This window comes from Thunnus albacares, chromosome 16, assembly GCF_914725855.1.
Source record: "Thunnus albacares chromosome 16, fThuAlb1.1, whole genome shotgun sequence".
Lineage (NCBI taxonomy): Eukaryota > Metazoa > Chordata > Actinopteri > Scombriformes > Scombridae > Thunnus > Thunnus albacares.
This window is the reverse complement of record NC_058121.1, coordinates 5,102,587-5,123,618: the sequence shown is the minus strand read 5'-3', so window position 1 is coordinate 5,123,618 and position 21,032 is coordinate 5,102,587. Positions and strand designations below refer to the sequence as shown.

Here is a 21,032-nt window from a genome sequence, read left to right as displayed (position 1 = left end):
AGTGAGTGTATCCTTATAGCTGTCCTCTTTTCAAAAGAGTAACGGTATGTCTATGTGTGTGGAGCTCAGCCCCACCCTTGTGCATACAGGTACTGACAGAGAGCAGAGGGGAGAGATGGAGAGGCAAGGTGGGTGAACCCACCTTAGTGAGCGGGAAGGAATTGGAGGGTGGTGTAACTCAATTCCTGCAACCAGCAGCTTATCCTTCCCACGAGAAACATGAAACACCCACCAAAAATATGCAGTGATGTCATGGCCACGGAGCATGAGGTGGTGACAGTCAACTGATGGCAAAAGCAAGAAAGTGTAAATAAACTACTTGCTGTAATCCGATTCCTCGGAGAGTGGACACCACATTCTGGTCATGAAAGCTCCTGTGACAATGTACCTGGGCAGAATCAACACCAATTTACCGTGCTGGAGCCCGTCTGTGCGCTCCTGTGTGTCTGGCACAGTAGGGCACAAGGCGGAAGATTATAATTGAAATAGGAGGATGAATTATGGTGCTATGACACCGTGCCCAAGCTCCATCTCTCATAAGATGAAAAAGGGACAGTACCACATGCCAGACGGGCCCTCATCAAAAACCACCAAGAAGCCTTGTTGTCCATGCACCCAGTGTGGCAAACACACAGTGAGCCTGAAGTTCCAGCAGAGACTATACAAAATGAGTGGCGGTGCTTAGGTTGCTCTTACTGATGAATTGGGGCATGTGGGGGGAGGAGATAGAGGCTGAGGGGGACATATGAGCATCCAACATTGTCTCCCCCTCATTCACCCCACCTGAGTTAGGGAGAGAAGAAGCAACACCATCCCAGATGGGGTGCTTATAATCGCCAACAGCCTGTGCTTCAGTGTGGTAACAGTAAGCTGCAGCTCGTGAACAAAGTGAAGCAATGTCATTAGTGCCAAGCCTGAACAGTGGGTTCTAGCTATTCATGATGTAGGTAGAGCTAGCCCGTGTTAGATAATGACAGCCTGAGTGGCAGTAGTCCAACCATTAGCTGAAGTGCAACAGCGACACAAGGCCTAGCCTCAGACACAACAAGACCTGCAGTGTTCTACAACCAGCATCGTTACCTTACACCAGGATTGCCAACTTTAGATACCTGGCTGGAGTGAGATTTTGATGCCATGGGCGCATTCATGTGTACGTGGATGCACGCACGCATTCAATCACATGCACATACTTGGGTTTATCAGGTTTTAAAACAGTATGCAGTTTACACATGCGGTGGGAGTGGGAGCACCACAATAGTAGACACACACTAACCCAATAAAGGGCACATAGGTTCGTTCACTAATGAAAGTCAAAGATGTGTTGTTTCCAATATCAAAACTACAGCACTAAATCTATACATGACCACACTCACACACACACACACACTCCGCCATATATATACATAAGTGTTCTTCACTATTTTTTTCCATGGGTGCACACATGTGCTTTTAGTACATGCAAATATTTTTCACCTCTTAAAACCCTAAAATGTGATATGATCTATGTTATGGGGACTTGCTTTTTGTCCCCAAAAAGGGAGGAGAGTCCCCGCAATGTAATTGTGTAAAACAGATTTATGTGCCCAAAACCATGGGACTAAATGCTGTTAGAACAAACCAAAAATCAAATTCCAGTATAATTTCTGACAAATTGTAAGCTAAACAACAACAGTTACACTTAGCTTATAAGAAAACACCTCAAGTCTATCTCTTCATTCAGTCCATGTGGCCATAGCATGTTTAATTTATGTTAGTTAGAGCCTGTCTCCAAATAGTGCTTTTGTGTTCTGAAATCTGATTTTTCCAATTGTCGTTTTGTCTTCCTCACATACATCAAGCTGCATGGACATTTCAGCATGTATACAACCCCACTGATGGTACAAATAATGCGTTTCTTTACATTACATGGTCTGTCCTGAATGGGGATGCCTGATCTATTCAGTGCAGATTGTGTTTGTTATGAGTAGTGGAGCAGGTGGACCCTAATACAGAAACCGTAGGCAAAGCAGGGATGAAAAAAAAACAACTTCTTTACTCAAGGTCTGTGCAGGCAAAACAAGGCTGGCAGGTCATAGCCAAAACAGAATACAGCACAAGCAGCTGAAACTGAGCAAAGGATCCAACAAAACTGAACTGAAAACCAGGACTTGAATACAAACTAAACTGATGAGGGGATGACGTGCAGGTGGAACAGGAGAACAGAAAAAGAGCTGATTGGCTGGGAGAAACACAGGGAGCAAGCAGGGCTGACGAGGCTGGTACAGGGCAGGTGTTGAGGGAGGAGCAGGCTGGGGAAACCCAGTAAACTTTGTGAGTACAGACCAAAATAAAAACGAAGACAGACTAACTAATAAAGGTAACTTAATATCATGCCAGATAGTCTTTTAGAGAAACAACTCAATTTGGCCTTCTCCAACACAGTCCAGTCTTAACATAACAGGGAGAAAGGCTGAGGTCTCTGGTCGAATGGAGGAGAATAGCAACCAAGGGACACAGAGCCATACTTTGACAGAAAACTTAACACGTTCAATAACCATAAAGAAGAACTGGAATTCAAGAGACACACACAGTGAACACAGGAACCCAAAAGAACAAAACACAAAGAGTCAAAAAACCATGAATCCATGACAGTTTTATTGCTATGAGTGCATGACTAACAAGGAGAATTCAGATTATCATCGACTTCAGAGCGGGTTCTCAAATCTGAAGAGACCAGAATGTCTAAGGCCCTGTTTACACCTGGTATTAACATCCGTCTCGGGTGATCTGATCACAAGTGGACAGCTTTAAGTAGGTCTGTTTACACTTGGCATCAACTTGTGTCTCCACATGTGTCCTGAGTGACCACTTGTGATTGGATCTCACTTCCCCGCTGTATATGCAAATAAACACCGACATCATTTCTGTTTACAAAGACAGAGAGAGAGAGAGAGAGAGAGACAGAGAGAGAGAGGCAGTGATCTCCCCACAGCTGCGTCTCTCCATTGAGAGACACTGTGCACATTTATGCACGAGACACAGCAGCATAACTTTATTGATTATTTAAATCATCAACAGGCTGACAGGATCAGCAAGGATCTAATGTTAATAATGTTGTTTTCTTCTACACATCCAATAGGTCAGCTGTTACACACGCTGTCCGGTTCAGTGAAACTGTTTGGAGTAAAGCAGCCGTCCTCCTGATAAATCCTGAGCTCATTCTGTCAAGCAGCGCAGCAAAACTAAAAACTGTAGTTATCATCTTGACAGGACAGAGGAAACTATCCAGCAACATAACGTTTAGCTTCTGAAATATTTTTTTTAGACAGACAAGCGAAAAACAAGTTAGTTTCTGGTTTTGGTTTAATTACTATTCAAATTGTCGATTTGAAGAGGGACACTGGTTATGGGAAATACGAGAAACAACGGGAGGTGGATTACGTTTTTTAATTCACATGAAAAACAAAATAAAGGATGTCAGTTGAGTAAGTGGTCCTTCAATGTGGCCCAGGATGCATTGCGCTTACACTACTGAATGAATGTGGCCACATGCGGCCCAGACCACCTCTGAATGTGGTCTGAGTGATTGGATCTCAATCCATCCTCAATGCGTCTTGGATGCGTTTAAACCAGTATTTAGAGCTGTCCACTTGTGATCAGATCACCTGAGAGGGATGTTAACACCAGGTGTAAACAGGCCCTAAGATTCTTGCCTTTCTTGTATACAAAAACAGTCTGGTGTCTAAACAATTTTCCAACTCTTTCATCATCTCAAAAAATGCCAGTGTTTTAAAACTATAGATTTGATTTTAACGGACAAAGGTGAAAAACTAGAAGTGAACACACATGAATGACTTCTGTTTGACTTCCTGGCTGGCTTCATTTAAGATTATCTAGGTCTTCCTCTCACATTGTTGTAAGCACAGTCAATCCATTGAGAAGGGTAAACCCTTGCTTGGAACTTGTGTTTAAGATCAACTGATACTAGTCAATAAAGTGTTCCTGTGACCATCTTTGATTAATATAACATCTAAAACATTGATTGATTCAGAACTGAAATTCATGTCAAAGGTGAGAGTTGGCCTCAGGCTGCTCAAATAGATTTGGAATTCTTCCAGTTTTTCCAAATTACCGTCGACCACCAGAAAAATATCATCAATCTATCTGCCCCAAAATTTGATGTATTAACCATAGGGGTTATTGTTGTATATACAATCCATTTCAAATTTCCCCAAGAACAGATTTGCATAGTTCGGGGCCATGCATGATCCCCTAACAATTTCACGTGTTAGTAGAAACAAGGACTCATCAAAATTATTTTTTTCAAAATCATCTCAGTTAGTTTAACAACAAAATCTACAGGCAAGGTTTGGCTCCCATCATTGGACAGATAGTATCACAAAACATCGAACCCATGCTCTTTGTAAATATCCTCACCAAAAAGATATTATGAGGTATCCATATGATTGTGCCTGCTTCATCATCAATAAATGTGTTAAAAGAGGCAATTTTAAAAAAGTTTATATGATGATGAAAAAAAACTGTGAAAAAAGACATTGAAAATATGCAAAAATCAAGTAAAATTTAAAATGTGAAGAATATCTACATGCATGATCTACATGCATAGGAAAGACTTGCATAGAAAAACATACAAAGTCCAACTCTTAGATTTTGCGTCTCTAGTTAAATGTGTCACTGTGTCTTTCACCAAATTTGTACTGTTTGTAGTCTGAGAAGGCAGAAGCACTAATTTGGACAAGCAACCTAATTTTGGAGGGGCTTTGGAGGGGCCCAACTTCTACGTTGGGAACCACTGGACTAATCTACCTGACTGTATACAAGTTAGTTAAAACTAGCTCCACCTTGACCTCCTACAACAGTAAAATGCTGCTTATGCATTGATGCATCAGTATAAACAATCTATGACATATCTGATATCACTCACATTCAGTCATTTTGCTGCAAAGTAAGTATTTTTACTTTTGATACTGTAAGTACATTTTGTCGACAATACTTCTGTACTTTAACTTGAAGTATTTCATTGCATTGATGTTAATGAACTACAGCTGACAAAGTTTGTCATCTAAATCAGCGAAAGATCATCATTACTAGTCTAGCTACATGAATGTTTCTGTGTTCAACGTAGTGATGATCCGGTGTGCACTGTCACATTTATTCAAAGTATATCCATTGTCAGAAATATGAAGAGTTGATTTGCTGCACATTGGTGTTTAAGTCAAAGTTGAGTTGCAAGTCTTTTTTAATTCTGTCGAGTCTAAAGTCAACAGATTCATTACTATCCAGGAACCAATCTGGCTGTAACAACTTACTGTAATGAGTTGAATAGTAAGTAAAGCTGTACACCTTTACAACTTACAGGCCAAGGCTTAGTCTTAAAAAATATTTTTTATTTTTCAGATATCATGTATTTCATGAGTGAAAAGAATAATGTGTTGAATTGTAACAGATTTATAAAGATAGCGGGAAAACAAGTTTGTGTGGTAGCATAATAGAAAAAACACTCTTTCGATCTTGTATATCTTTTTATTTATAATTTATAAAAATAAATGATTTGAAAAAATAAATCCACACTGATAACTCAGTGAACTGTACACACACATTACAGCAGAGTTCATCATAAGCAAATTTTGGACAAATTATCTTTATAATTCTTATTTCATTGCATTACTACTTCAATTGCTCACAAAATTCTGAGCAGTCAGTACTATACTAAATCCGTAGTAGCTCATTGCCAGTTTAGTAATAGGCTGCCCTTCTTTACTTGAGGGGACATAGAAAGTGGTAGGTAATGGTACGGTAATCAAAGTTAATCATGAAAACTTAGAAACTAGTCTGTATGATGCACCACTTGAGTGGACACAAAAATAGTAGCTTATTACATTTATCATTGATTCAGAGTTATTTGGGAATTACTTGAGCTAGTCATGATTTACAAGTTGCTTCCTTCTTACTGGTTCCTCAGAGACTCCTTTGGCTTTTGTGCCCCCCACAATATTATGTTACTGAAAATAAAGTTAAGTTAAATTTCAGCTATATCCCATTTATATCACATGCTTTCCTTGGGCTTCTTATTATAGAAATGTGAATAGAGACAATACAGTGTAGCCTCCTTCAAACATGATGTAATGCTGTTTGTTTGTTACCACATCATATACCTTCTGATTTCAAAACTGACCATGTTTGTAACATTTGTGTTTACCATATCGTCCTAGTTAACTTGACACACAAAACACATTTGAAGACTCAGTGCTGTGAGACAGTGTGGAGTTCTACATAATGTAATGTCCAATTTCTGATTATATAGGCTACTGAAAAATCTTACAATAACAGATATTATGAATTAGTAATAAAGTCAATATTATGTACACAGATTGTTGTGTTGATTCAGATACTGACAAATGACTCTGATAAGTCAGTACTGTTTGAGTGGTTTGCGGCTTCTGACACGTGGTAGATATCTGAAGGACAAACAACAGATAGTTGTTATGACAGACAATTCAAATAAGTAGGTGAGCTGCTAAATGAAAAACAATAACTTACATCTCCTTCCGCGTAGTCTGCTTATCAAATTTGTTCCACTGAAAGAGGGAATGCCACCACTTGAGGGAATGCCACTTGTACTCTATAGTAGAAACAAATAAATAAGAAGAAAAAATGGTAAAACTTTACTTTAGGATCTTGTCATTGAGATATAAAACCATGTTTTCCGTAGCAGGTCTGTAGCTATGACTAGGATACATAAACTTACAAAGAAACCAGCTAAATTGTAAGTATATGCACTAGCTTTGGTATATTAGAAAAAACAAACCACTTACTCTTGTTGGATTTGAAGTTATGCTTGATGTAGGTGATTGTCTTGAGAGGATAGATCGGATCTACAGGCACAATCAAATTCATGTCAACTTCGAAATCAATTGTATTGCGTGACTGTGCAATTTATGGAATATTTAGCAAGATTAGAACTAAAAAACATTAGTAAATAAGTAGTAAGTAGTACTAAATAATAGTAGGACTTTTACTTATAAGGTTGTATTTTTTACATTGTGGTGTTGCTACTTTTACTTGACTACAGGATTTCAATATTTTTTCCATTACTCCCAGAGTAGTGTTAATGTTCTTGACTAGCCCTTAGCAACAAAGCAGACAAGCATACTGTATTTCCCAAAATATCAAAGTATTCCTTTAATGTAAACTTACCTTTGAATCCAATAGCGTCCCAAACACTAAAATGAAGAAACCCTGAGAAAAATGAGACATATACATTTCTTGATTATCAGATGAAAACAACCCAAACAAAAATATTGCCTTATGACAATTAAAACACAGTCTTGTATCTCAGTGGATGCAAATACCTGTAGTGAATTGAAGAATGCAAAGGCAATATGGATTCCTTTATTTTCTGGCGATATCATGGTTCCCACTCCCAAAGACCATGTCAGTCCAAATAAAGGAGTCAAAATGATCACACATCTTGCAATGACAACCAGTGTATGCTTTTCATCTGACTGGGCCGTGTCTCCCACACCTCTTCTCAGCATTTTGAACAAGACCACAATTACAATCAATATGTTCATTAAAACTATGGTCAAGGCAGGTATCACCAAAGCCAGAAGGGCCTTAGTCTCCTTCCAGTTCAGCCAACAAGCATTATCTTTCCTGATGTATCCATTTACTGGTGCTGTAACAGCAACAGTGATGACAGCTATAATTAGAGGGCACCCGTAGCCTAAACTGAAGCCAATGGCCAACATGGTTGACTTGGACATGTGAGAGAAGACCATAACCGTCCGATAAAAGAGTAAAAGTCCTGACGCAAGCATCCAAAAGAACAGAGCAAGGTAGAAAAAGTGCATAAAAAATGTTGCTGTGCTACATCGTCCCACTGGAACTTTATGGTCCTCCCCTGGGTTTTCAACGGGGTTGTTAGCAATAGCAGCACCAATGATGAAACAAATGTTTGCAATCAGCAGAGACAAGGCAGTGTTTACAATGGAAACATGACGCATGAAGGCAGTGCTGTTTCTGGTAATGGCTTTCCAGACATATCCTTCAATAATGAGACATATAACTAAACTTGCCATAGATATCCCAACTCCAACATAAGTGATTATATCCAAGGCATCTCTTATAGATTGAGGGATGTTAGTGGCCATCAGAATCGAGAATGAGGTGAGGTGGTTGCAGCTGCAGATTACTGTGTTGTTTTCGTCAGAAACAACTGTACACCCCTCATCATCCCAAGCACCTAGATTATCAAGCAGTGTGAAGTTCCAGAAGACGCACTGTGGGTTCTGTGTAAGAGAATTATTTCGCTTGTCGAAGCTGAAAGTGACATTCTGAATTGATGCCTTTGTTTTCACAAGTACCACAGCAGCATTAATGGTGTTAGCAAGAGTACTGTTGGTGGCATTGTTGTTGGTGGCATTGTTGATGCTGGTGTCAAAGCTGGAGTTCCGTGCTGGCATAACATTATTAAGGGTTGAAAAGGTGATGGTGGTGATAAAGACATTGTCAGTGTTGGTGTTTGGAATGTCAATGACCACACTGGAGTTCAGGTTTGCACTGTAGTTTTTGTTAAACATGGTACGGTTGAGCTGGATTCGTTGAGTCACGATGCCAAACTCCCCAGTCAATTCTTCAGAGAGAGTCTCCAGTGAACCCAGTAATTCTGAGCTGGCATTCTGGGTTTTATTTGCATTCAGAACTTCCCAGGACTGTTTTGCATCATCAGCAATGATGACATCAACTGTTTTTAGCACGTCCTGCAGATGATGAGACATTCATGGTAAGGATACAACCTCATCTCACAACACTGCACAAACTGTCAAAAAGTACATTTGTTGTATATCCTTCACTAAGGTTCATCTTACCTCCATGGTACTTTCATTGACATCAGTGGAAACATTTGCAATGGTGTTTAGGATGTCAACGATTGCTGATATGGTTGCAGATGAATTTGCAATTTCTGTTTTGTCTTCCTGTACAGCTTTACTTAGATTCGCCACAAAATTTGGCACTTGCTCCACAACCAAATCCTGAAAGAATGAAACTTACAGTGTTAGTATGAGGCTGCAAACCAGTGAAGACAAATGCAGAGATGTTTCTTTCTGGTCAAAATAAACTGTTACAAAGAACAGCGGTGCACCTTTTAGGCCAAAAAGAGTGGGGGGCAGGCTAGAAGGATGTGATGTTGTTGAATGGAAATAAAGCAATTACGCCTCATTATCCTTTTAAAACATTAAAGGATATGTATGAATTTTTCAAGACTGTCTTAATACAATACACACTCACTTTATTAGGAACACCTGTGCAATCTAATACAACAGCTCTGCCATAAATTCTACTTTTACGAAGCTTATACATTTTCAGTTTTTGTTGACATTGTCAGAAAGGTGATAATTCTACTTTATGTTTACTACTGAAGTTATAGTGGGTAGTGGTGGTGTACAGGAGTGCATTATATTGAAAAGTGTTCCTAATATTTTGTTCCCCTCTTGTATGTTAATGGGGTGAACAAAATATTAGGAACACTTTTCAATATAATGCTAATAAAGTGCATATACAGGTGAGTGTATATGCCATATGTATGTTGAAGGAGTTTTTGGTCACTATTATCGTTCCTCCTACTGACTATGAAGCAATTTTCTCCTCACACCTTTTTGGCAATTTGTCTTTGTTCAGTGGAAGTGAACTACAGGTGACTGTAAAAGAGATATTAGAGAGTTGATGAACAACAATATACTGTGACAATCACAGCACAAATAAGCGTCCTTAACCACTAGGTGATCAAGATGACTGAAAAATGCATGTGAAGCTAATATTAGGCATCAGCAGTCTGAGTTAGGCAAATTGAGTTGGTATTGTTCAATGTTACAGTCCTTTTAGTGCCAAATCCTATCTTTTTGTTTCCCACTATCACAGTAGGGCACTATACAAAATATTATAGAAAACTAGCATGTTATTCGGTACAGAATTTTCTTAATGAAGAACCATGCAGATGTCAAACATGTCTAAATTGCTTCCTTAATTCGAATGCCTGTCTAAAGTATGCATTGTAAGTTTTATAATGTGGAATTTCAATTAATATTGGATTATAAAATTTGGCCAGAACATTCACAAGAAAAAGTTTGACAGTCTGATACTAATGATACCTGCACCTTAGTACATGCAGTAAATACCAGAGACTGCCTGTGATGTGGAGGAGTCTATCTACTGCACAAACAATCATAAACCTGGATGATGTTAGAATCATACAATTATGTGGATAACCAGATTTCTTATGTTTCACATCATATCCTGAACCTGATCAATATCAGGATAAGACATATCAGGGATTAGTGAGCATGTACATTTACTAATTGACAGACAATATCATGTTGATGACACAGACCAGAAATTGAGTGAAGTTGAATAAAGTAAAATTTAAAATAAAACATTCTAAAATTATTATAATTGTTATAAAGAATAATGAAAAGATTAATTCCCTCAGGGGAACCAAAATGTACGGAAATGGCCCTGACTTCCAGGACAAAGATGCCCACAGCATTTAGTGTTGATAACTAATATTTGTCTTTATGTCATACTGTATGTTTCAGAGATTGCTAATGGGGATGATTTCTTACAGTAAATCACCTACCTGTGAATCAATTAATAATTCCTTGATATCTGTTAAGATGCAGCTGTCCTCCTCAAGTGTCCATACTCCTTCCTTACAGACTGCAGTCTTGCTTCCCTCTTGACCTTCATCACATCTTATGCTTGATCTGTCACCGTCTCGTCCTTTCCCATACTGAGCATCATCACATTTAACATCTTAAGAGGTAAGTAATCAATTAGTATTACATAAAAAGATAAAAAGCAAAGGGACAGTATAGTCACATTTCAAATGTTGCTCTTACCGCCTCTGAAAATGATCATTGTTGTTGTCATACTGTAATCCTTCGGGTCATCCACCCTACATATAAACTCTTTTTTCTCCTCTGATTCGCTGCAGCTGTCTATCTGGTAATCATGCGTGATGCAGTAGGCTTTTTGGTCATTACTTTCGTCTGTGAACAATTGACAATGTTAATAATATGAACTGTTAATAGCTGCTTCCAGCTTCACAGCGTGACTAGGTTGAAGAGTTTTCAATGTCAGTTCATACTCACCTGACTGTAAAACAGTTGTGCCTTGAAACCACTTGACTTTATAGTCGGACTGCACGCAACACTTAAGTGGTTGTATTTGTCCCAATTTGCATTGAACGTTAACTTTACTCTGTAGTCGCACAACGGGAGCTTGTTTGATCTTTGTTACTCCTTTCTGGAGGAAATCCATTACTCTGCCAATCAGAGTACATTCATAAAGTCCTATGATTAAGAGAAGCAAGTATTAATGATGGTATACGGTGAAATAAAAAACAGATAATAGTATGACAGTATTTCACTATGGCTGTGACTAAATATTTTGATGCTGTGACAATATATGGGTGTCACTGTAGGTGCTTTCAGTACAACGTTTAATGTAAGAAGCAGTAGCAGTGAGTTATATGGTGTCTAACACCCCTTTTCGACCAAGAAGTCAAGGGCCGATTCAGATCCAGTGCCTAATCTCAAACGAGAAAGAACCGCCCATGTCAGGGGCTGGGGGCGGGATTATCTGACCAACCAGAGGGAAATCTCTGCCATTGTGGCGGAGATTTTGAGCCAGGCTAAAAGCTGTTAATATGTCACTTTACTAAGTTTTAATATTTTTTCAGGTAAGAAAATAACCATGTAGATTCCCAATATGTGGTCAGTTTATCCAAATAACACCTGCCATGAGGTTTGAAGGGGCCGCTGGCCTTTGTTACACCATATTTGATGACCCATCAGATTGTGTGACCTGCAGTGTTAGAAAAGGTACTCAGATCCTTTACTTAAGTAAAAGTATCTGATGTATTAAATACATTTAACAAAGTACATCATAATAATACTGATGAGTCAATGCATAAGCAGCATTTTAACATATCAGTCACAGCTTGATCTGAGTGTTTCTTCCAACACTGCAGGTCACACATTCTGATGGGTCACCAAATACAGTGTAACACCAGGTGAGACGACCGTCAGCCATGTGATACAGACTGCCTTGCTTGAGTATACTTCAGTGTGATCAGTCTACTGGTAATGGCATACTTAATCATTCATCTAGTAGGCAGTATGCAGTATATATGAGGGAAAATAAATCTGTGATGTGCATAAATGGTAATGTAGTCTGCCATTGTTGTTGTGCATTAGTGTTATGGCAGGTGGCAACAGACGTTGTGAATTACTGCCACCTACTATGTTGGAGTGTGAAGTACTTGAAGTTAGCGTTGCTAGGAAACCAGAGGCATGTACAGTTACGTAACGACTTGGCTCTCTAGCCCGTGGAACAGCAAACTGGTTGGTTGAACCAGCACCAGCACTAGGTTCAAGTTGGTTGAAAGGGGGTATAATTTGTAATATGGATATTATGTTAAGCAAGCAGAGGAATTCATTTCTCCTCTCTGTCAGCCTCAAAAGTCCAATTAGAAAACTGTTATTTTACTCTTGAAAAGACAATTAAATCTACTTCACAATATTCTGATAGTTAAAATCCCTGGTGTATAGTTTCGTAACTATTGTGTTATTCACTGTATTAGGTGATTATTGGTCTTAGCTTGGACTTACCAGCATCAGCAAGAATGACGTTGTCAATTCTAAGCACAGACGTGTTGTCAGATGTAGTTATAGTAAATCTTCCACTGCCTTTAATTCTCAGTCCTCTAAATTTCCATCTAGAGTCCGAAATTTGTCCAATATTAATGTTTTCAGGAGGAGGCCCACACGTCAGTGTCATTGCTTTACCAGTATAAGTGAGGTTTGGAAAGCTGATTGAAGTTGGACCTTTGAGAAATAGAACATCAGTTAGGAATTTAATTAAGTTAAACAAAGAGTAAGAGACCACTAGCTTTCTGTAACTTACTGTTGTAAAGTGCAGTTACGGAGCCAATCACAGGGGCAATAGGCTCCATTGCTTCTGGGAGTTTTTGATTTGCTTTAGCTATTTCGTCTGACCTAATTTGTCTTGTCTGAACAACAAAGTCTGTATTTATGCTTCCTTCTCTGTAATAAAAAAAACAAGAGCCAGTTGTTTTGTTGAGATATTAAATGTGTACCAATTTCTGCCTCATATTTTGTTAAAACCATAATTACCATACCTGAAGGCCCTCACAAAAACATTAATGAACCCAGTGATTCCTTTATACTGCTCCTTTAACTGTGAGAGAGATTTGGTTCATGATATCAACATTAGAACCAAAACAACAACTGACAACTGAATTGATAACCTCTGAAAATACAAGTTAGAATTGGTTATGGTATCAGCAATGCACTTACCACTGAATCAATCCTTGATTTAAGCTCCTTGTATGTAGAACTTGTTGCATCATTCAGTTCTGGCGTGTACTGTTTGTCTAATCTGATTAACATTTCCACATCAAATCCTGCTTATTTGAAAAAGATTGCAAAGCAAAGCTATGGTTAAACATTTCAGGATTTTTTCTTTCCTGATGTAAAAAAACAAATGGACACCAGAAAAAAGGGTAATATAGACAGAATACAAAATAGTACACAAGACAGGAGACAAGTGGAAATTAAGGTTCATAGAGGCCAATATCTTTGTTGACAAAAGCACAAGTCTCTTTTTAATATTCAATCACATTTCCAGGGCAGATATATAAAAACATTACTCTCAAAACTGTTCATATCTTTTTAAACTATTTTGTTACTGCAGCTTTTAGATATCAAGTAGAATTTATTCCAGCAGCCCCTTGCATTCAATGAAACTTAGATAATGTTTTGAAAAAAATATTCTAGTAGCTGTTATACATAATATATATATGTATATGTATATATATGTATATATGTATGTGTGTGTGTATATATATATATATATATTAGTATATACAGTAACTCCTGTGTCTCTTTACTGATTAACATTTGTTAATGTTTAACAGATGGCAAGTAAGCATCACATTAAATTAGCTGTCACATCATTTGGATAGGATCCAAAGAACAGTAGTTCACTAAGCCTGCATTATGAGAACAGACCTCTGCAAGACTATGCTTGTATATTGAATCATTTTTTAAAAAAAAAGTAAATTGGAGCAAAGTTGTGCAGTGTTGTATGAGACTATTCAATAAAATTGTAACTTTTAGCAGGAAAGTGTATTTTCTTGACGCAGTGCAGCCACAGTTTGAAATTTTGACCCTCAGTTCTAACGGTCACCAAATGGCAAAACTTGAACAGCGGTGTTTAAAATATGTAATATAAGATATACTATAATTCAGAACATAAAACATTATTTGTGATGGATCAAAGGGCAATCTGTAGTGCCACCTCAGCCCCTCTTTTATCAATAAAACAATACCTGTAGCAGAAGCTGTTGTAGAAGCAGGCGGTGTTGTAACAGTAGTAGATGCAGTAGTAGTTAAACTGGTTGCTGAAGGGGTACTGGTAGCAGTTGTACTGGTAGTGGTGGTTGTAATGGTTATGGTAGTAGTCATGTTGGGGACAGTAGTTGTAGTGGCACTAGCCTTGGTACTAGTAGTTGTTGTAAGGGCTGGGGTAGAAGTAACTTCTGATGTGGAGCTAACTGTGGTATTTTGGCTGGTCACATGAGTAGCTACAAATGCAACAGTTTAAGCATAAGAATAATTACTATATATAATAGTACAACAGATTTATAGTTTCTCAACAATTTGTAAATACTACAGGTCATGGCATTGGGTGTTGTTATGACACATATTTCACATCACATTATTTTAAAGCACTTGCTTGTAACAACTATTGTTGGTGTTGAAGCAACAGATGTTTAATGTGTAAAAAGCATACTGAAATTATAGATATAAAGTAAAATCCTTAAAGTGAAAAATAAATTCCTCAATATTTGCAAACAAATGTCAACCATGGGAGTGCTAGCCCATCACTTCTAAATACCTACTGGTAATGATAGTTGTTGGTTGAGTTGTGGTTGTTGTAACAGCAGGCGTTGAGTCTGCAAAGACCATTTTATAACAATGTGTTGTTGCTATATTATTACTATAATTTCTTTAAAATTTGTATACTGTTACAATTATTTCTAAGCACTTACTTGTTACAATTGTTGTTGGTGTAGTAGCAATGGTTGTTGAATCTGAAAAGACCATTTTATAATTATGTATGTTAAACAGAGACATAAAATCCTTCAACTGAAAACAAATTACTGAGAATTGTCCAACAAATATCAGCCCTGTCACTTCTAAATACCTACTGGTAATGACAGTTGTTGGTCGAGTTGTGGTTGTTGTAGCAATCAGCGTTGAATCTGCAAAGGCCATTTTATAACAATGTGTTATTGCAGACAACAGAAATCATAATTAATCAAGTCTTGCTCACTTGCTGTAAGGTTATACTACATTTCTATTGCAAGTATGTGCAGTAAACTGCCATGTAATAAAAAGGAAGACCATTGTAACTATCCTTGGTGTAATTTGGGTGTTGCAGTGTTCAGATGTTAGATGTTGAGTTAGCACCAACAATATTATGATCATACATAATTGCTGACCATAAAAAACTAAATGATTCAAGCCACTACACTATGTTTTTGTGGCAATTAATTTTAGGCATATATTTGTTAAAATTATAGTTTGTGATGTGGCAACTGTTGTAGTGTTGGTACATCTGAAAAAAATACTATTGCTTATGTTCACTTAAAAACAAAAATGATTAAATTGTTCCAAACAGGTATTAACCATAAGAGTGTTGCCAATGCCTTGTATCTCATAGCTTACTGGTAACTTCAGTTACTGGTGCAGACGTGTGTGATGTAGTGTTCTGATGTGTTGTTTCATGAGGTGTTAAGTCTGCAGAGACCATTTTATGATCATTAGGTATTGGTTAGAAAACATAACAATACATTATTCAAGCCCAAATCATTTACTGTAATATTTTACTACATTTGACTATACACATATTTCACATAACCTTAATTAATTTAATAAATGCCCAGTTAAACAAAGAAAATCACTACAACCTTTTCCAAAAACTTACCTGTTACAGCTGATGTTGGTGTTGCAGCTGTTGTAGAGGTTTCATCTGGTGTTGGAACGGGTGTTGAATCTGATCAGATGATTTTAAAGTTTTAGACCAATTAAAGTTGAAAGAAAAAGTACGTTTCTATATGTAATTATGAACTCTTTACGGTGTCCAAACAAATGAACCAGGGAAGTGTTACCCCATATATCTAAAAACCTACTGGTAAGTAGGAAGGTGAAATTAATGTTGTAGTGTTCTGATGTTTTGTAGCAACAGGCATTGAATCTGCAAGAATCACTTTACAACCATATATTATTGCTGGCACTACAAACTACAAATTTTACTGCATATTTAGCGGAGGTATGTCACATAACTAACTTTCACTCTGCCTGAATTGTTATAACAAGGAAGGCTATTGTAATAATTCTTGGTACTGTAAGTTGTATAGAGTTCAGAATTATATTACTTTTTTTAAACTGTAAAAGCTATTTTTAAACACTTACTTGTTACAATTGTTGTTGGTGTTGTGGTAACTCTTGTTGTGTTCATTGAATCTGAAAAGACCATTTTATAATTATGTATGTTAAGTAGAGAAGTACGGAGGGGCCATGGAGAAAAAAATAACTAATTTGTGATTTAATCATTCATGCTTATGATTAAGTAATTTGTGCTCTTGATTTAACGGATTTCACCCTCATGCCATTCTCTCGTTTCATGCTCCTGAGGCTGTCATTCAGTTCATAGAAACTCAGCTTCAGGGTTGTGGACATGGATGTATTGTCCGTCCATCCATCCATCCATCCATCCATCCATCCATCCATCCATCCATCCATCCATCCATTTTCTATAGTGCTTATCCTTTAGAGGGTTGTGGGGGAGCTGGAGCTGATCTCAGACGTAGAGACAAACAACCATTCACACTCACACTCACACCTACAGGCAATTTAGAGTTGCCAGTTAACATAACCTGCATGTTTTCGGTCTGTGGGAGGAAGCTGGAGCATCCGAACATTCAAACATATACCTGAATATTATGTATCCACATCTGTGGTTGTGGAGCGCTTCTTGGCTGCCTTTGTTCAAGCTTGGCTTGGATCAGTAACTGAAGGGAAACATCGTCTTTGTCACTTTTTTCAAACTTCCAGCTAACTGGCAAAACAGTTAAATTGAGAGCATGAATTATTAAATCAGGAGCACAAATTAGATTTTTTTTCTCCATGGCCCCTTCCAGTCTCTTTAGTGAAGTAAAATCCTCAAGTGAAAATAAATTACTGACAAACTTTAAACAGATCCTAAGAGGGTGAGAGATAAACCTTCCATTTATTCTAAAAGCTTAAATTACATTTTAAAAATTAAGCCCAGATCATGCACTGTATTTTTTTTATTACATCTTTATAATACACATATTTCACATGACTTTAATTAAAAAAATAAATGCCCAGTTATCATAAGGAAAGGTAGTAAATTAATTATGTTGAATCACTTACATGTTATAAATGTTGTTGGTGTTGCAGCTATTGTAGTGTTCATATGTGTTGTAGCAACAGGAGTTGAATCTGAAAACAATGCATAAAGTGAAATCCTTCAAATGTAGATTAATAACTGAAAAATCTATGCCATCCCTTATTTCTAAAAACCTAATGATAACTACACTTATAAGAGAAATTGTGGGTGTTGTAGTGTTCAGATGTGTTGTAGCAATTGGTGTTGAATCTGCAAAGACCATTTTATAATCATGTTAGTGCTGGTGATAGAAGCCAAAATTATTCAAGCCCAGATCATGTACAGTAAAGTGCAAAGTCTGGAGAGGGATTTATATTACCATGTATTATTGTATTATAATAAAAGAGATTCCCAACAATATTACAACTGCCAGTCCACCGTGTCAGCGTCAGGTTTTGCTTTGCATAGGCATGAAAAGTAAACATGTGTACATGAGGAGCGTTTTCTAATATGGCACTTCTATCAGCAGTAATCGGCAGGATAATATAGTTTGTCTGCTTTTCTAAAACCATTACAAATCACTGTTAAAAAACAATGATTAGGTTATGGTTATGGTTAGGTTTAGGCACAAAAACCACTTTGTTAGGGTTAGGGAAAGATCATGGTTTGGGTTAGGGTTAAAATGATTACTTGAAAGTGGTGTGGGTTAAAGTTTCTACATCCTTAAAGTTAGGCAACCCTTGTTGTCTTGGCAACAGTAAACCCCATGACAATCGTAGTTACATTTTTTTAAATAAGTGACACTCGGTTGGTGTTGTCTTTATTTTACATTTTTATACTTTTATACTTTTTAAATGTTTAAGCACTTACTTGTTACAATTGTTAGTGGTGTTTTGGTAACTGTTGTTGTGTTCACATTTGTTGTTGTTGTTGAATCTGGGAAGAACAAATAATTCTGTATGTTAAACTGAGAAATGAAGATAAATTGAGTCTACAAAGAGTTTTATTATCCTGCCTTTATTTTGACAGTAAAAAAACTAAATAAAATAGTTAAATCCCAGACAACTCACTGTATTTCCTTTTTATACATTTCTATAATAGAATATTTCTGAACTCCTACTTGTTACAAGTATAGGTGTTGCACTTGCTATAGTGTTCATAACTGTTGTAGCAGTGGGTGTTGAATCTGAAAAATAATTCACAATTAGGTGTGCTAAACTCAAAGGAAGTTAAAATAAAATAGATGTTTCCCATTTATTCTAATCTAAAACCTACTGGTAATTATGGTTGTTGGTGTAGTTGCGGGTGATGTAGTGTTCAGATGTGTCGTCGCAATATTTGTTGAGTCTGCAAAGACCATGTTATGATCATGTGTTATTGTTGACAGAAGAAACTAAAAAGAAAAAAACTTATTATAATGTTTTATAACAATTTTACAAGGCATATTTCACAAAACCTTAAACAATCACTGCCTAGTTGTACTTAATCGTTACAATTGTCTTTGGTGTTGCAGTTGTTGTAGTACCCTGTAGCAACAGGATACTTCAACAATTGTGCTGTAGCAACAGGTGTTGAATCTGGACACAAAATTTGCAGTCACATTAAAATCAAAAACGTTTTCATGACAATAGCTGGTTTTGAAATTGTGGATGTTATAGTGGTCAGTGTTCTGTTGCTCAGTAGTTGTGTTCAGCAGCTAAAGATTTGAGTATTTGAGATTATCATGTGTTTTTGCTGAATATACAAAGCAAAATTATTGAAGGACATACAGTATATTACTTACTTAGGCAACCTCATCGTCATGGCAACAGTAAACACCATGACAATCGTAGTTACTTTTTTTTTTTTTTAGAGAGCCTCTTGGTTGGTTTTATCTTTATTTTACATTTTTATACTTTTATGTTTTTTATATGTTTAAGCACTTACTTGTTACACTTGTTGTTGGTGTTGGGGTAACTGTTGTTGTGTTCACATTTGCTGTAGCAACTGTTGTTGAATCTGGAAAGATTAATTTATAGTTCTGTATGTTAAACCAAGAGGGAAAATGTAAAAAAACTGAGGATACATTTTTAAACAAATCCTTGGAAAGGAGTAAGCCCCTCCATTTACTCTAAAGACCTACCGTTAAATACAGTCGTTGGTGAAGTTGTGAGTGTTGTAGTATTCATATGTGTTGTAGCAACAGGTGTTGAATCTGGACACAAAATTTGCAGTTACATTACAATTAAAAACGTTTCATGACAATAGCTGGTTTTGAAATTGTGGATGTTATAGTGGTCAGTGTTCTGTTGCTCAGTAGTTGTGTTCAGCAGCTAAAGATTTGAGTATTTGAGATTATCATGTGTTTTTGCTGAATATACAAAGCAAAATTATTGAAGAACATACAGTATATTACTTACTTAGGCAACCTCGTCGTCACGGCAACAGTAAACGCCATGACAATCGTAGTTACTTTTTTTTTTTTAAAGTGCCACTTGGTTGGTTTTATCTTTATTTTACATTTTTATACTTTTATTTTTTTTATATGTTTAAGCACTTACTTGTTACACTTGTTGTTGGTGTTGGGGTAACTGTTGTTGTGTTCACATTTGTTGTAGCAACTGTTGGAAAGATTAATTTATAGTTCTGTATGTTAAACCAAGAGGGAAAATGTAAAAAAACTGAGGATACATTTTTAAACAAATCCTTGGAAAGGAGTAAGCCCCTCCATTTACTCTAAAAACCTACCATTAAATACAGTCGTTGGTGAAGTTGTGAGTGTTGTAGTATTCATATGTGTTGTAGCAACAGGTGTTGAATCTGGAAAAAACATAATGTGTGAAGTAAAATCATCAATGGAACATAAATGACTGGAAAATCGACACCATTTCTTATTTCTAAAAACTTACTGATAACTACAGTTATTAGTAAAATTGTGGGTTTTGTATTGTTCAGGTGTGTTGTAGCAATTGGTGTTGAATCTGCAAAGACCATTTTACAATCATATGTTATTGCTGGAAATAGAAGCCAAAATTATTCAAGCCCAGATCATGTACAGTAAAATGCAAAGTCTGCAAAGAGAACTATGTGACCATGTGTTATTGCATAAAATAGTAAAAGAAATTCCCCACAATTATTGTATATAAATATAAGCACTTATCTCAAAAAATATTTTTAAGCAATTACTTGTTACAATTGTTGTTGGTGTGGTAACTTGTTGTGTTCACATTTGTTGTAGCAACTGTTATTGAATCTAGAAAGAACAATTTATAATTCTGTTTGGTAAACTGGGAGAGTAAAAATATAAGTGAAGATACATTTTAAGGAAATTTTGAAAAGTAAAAGTAAGAATTATTTTAAATAAGTGGTGTTGCAACTGTTGTTGTGTTCATATCTGTTGTAGCAACAAGTGTTGAATCTGGAAAAAAAAAAGTGTGAAATAAAATCCTTCAAGTAAAGATATAATTGCTACAACATTTTAAACAAATGTTAACCAGGGAAATGTATGAATGTACTGGTAATGTATAATGTGATAGAAGTTGTGACTGTTG

The 21,032-nt window shown here is 36.7% G+C and overlaps 1 protein-coding gene and 1 long non-coding RNA gene across 2 annotated transcripts in view; one reads left to right on the top strand and one right to left on the bottom strand.

The window, feature by feature from the left end:
- The first annotated feature begins 2,117 nt into the window (after positions 1-2,117).
- The window catches only part of LOC122999866, a 32,750-nt gene continuing 13,835 nt past the window's right edge, over positions 2,118-21,032 (top strand). Inside the window, exons 1-2 of the long non-coding RNA XR_006407841.1 lie at positions 2,118-2,310; positions 10,716-10,820. This is a non-coding gene — a long non-coding RNA (uncharacterized LOC122999866). The remainder of the gene's footprint in view (positions 2,311-10,715; positions 10,821-21,032) is intronic.
- The window catches only part of LOC122999865, a 44,404-nt gene continuing 28,885 nt past the window's right edge, over positions 5,514-21,032 (bottom strand). The window contains exons 34-59 of the mRNA XM_044377189.1: positions 20,230-20,301; positions 19,625-19,696; positions 19,429-19,500; positions 18,778-18,849; positions 18,373-18,438; positions 17,547-17,615; positions 16,563-16,613; positions 16,075-16,143; positions 15,816-15,887; positions 15,296-15,349; positions 15,137-15,178; positions 14,987-15,040; positions 14,414-14,668; positions 13,380-13,486; positions 13,202-13,260; positions 12,967-13,106; positions 12,672-12,887; positions 11,151-11,351; positions 10,899-11,048; positions 10,637-10,812; positions 8,871-9,035; positions 7,353-8,762; positions 7,198-7,239; positions 6,816-6,875; positions 6,541-6,622; positions 5,514-6,458 (exon numbers count right to left, since the gene is read on the bottom strand). Of these exons, the coding sequence (XP_044233124.1) occupies positions 6,385-6,458; positions 6,541-6,622; positions 6,816-6,875; positions 7,198-7,239; positions 7,353-8,762; positions 8,871-9,035; positions 10,637-10,812; positions 10,899-11,048; positions 11,151-11,351; positions 12,672-12,887; positions 12,967-13,106; positions 13,202-13,260; positions 13,380-13,486; positions 14,414-14,668; positions 14,987-15,040; positions 15,137-15,178; positions 15,296-15,349; positions 15,816-15,887; positions 16,075-16,143; positions 16,563-16,613; positions 17,547-17,615; positions 18,373-18,438; positions 18,778-18,849; positions 19,429-19,500; positions 19,625-19,696; positions 20,230-20,301 (3,902 nt within the window). The 3' untranslated portion in view covers positions 5,514-6,384. The remainder of the gene's footprint in view (positions 6,459-6,540; positions 6,623-6,815; positions 6,876-7,197; positions 7,240-7,352; positions 8,763-8,870; positions 9,036-10,636; positions 10,813-10,898; positions 11,049-11,150; positions 11,352-12,671; positions 12,888-12,966; positions 13,107-13,201; positions 13,261-13,379; positions 13,487-14,413; positions 14,669-14,986; positions 15,041-15,136; positions 15,179-15,295; positions 15,350-15,815; positions 15,888-16,074; positions 16,144-16,562; positions 16,614-17,546; positions 17,616-18,372; positions 18,439-18,777; positions 18,850-19,428; positions 19,501-19,624; positions 19,697-20,229; positions 20,302-21,032) is intronic.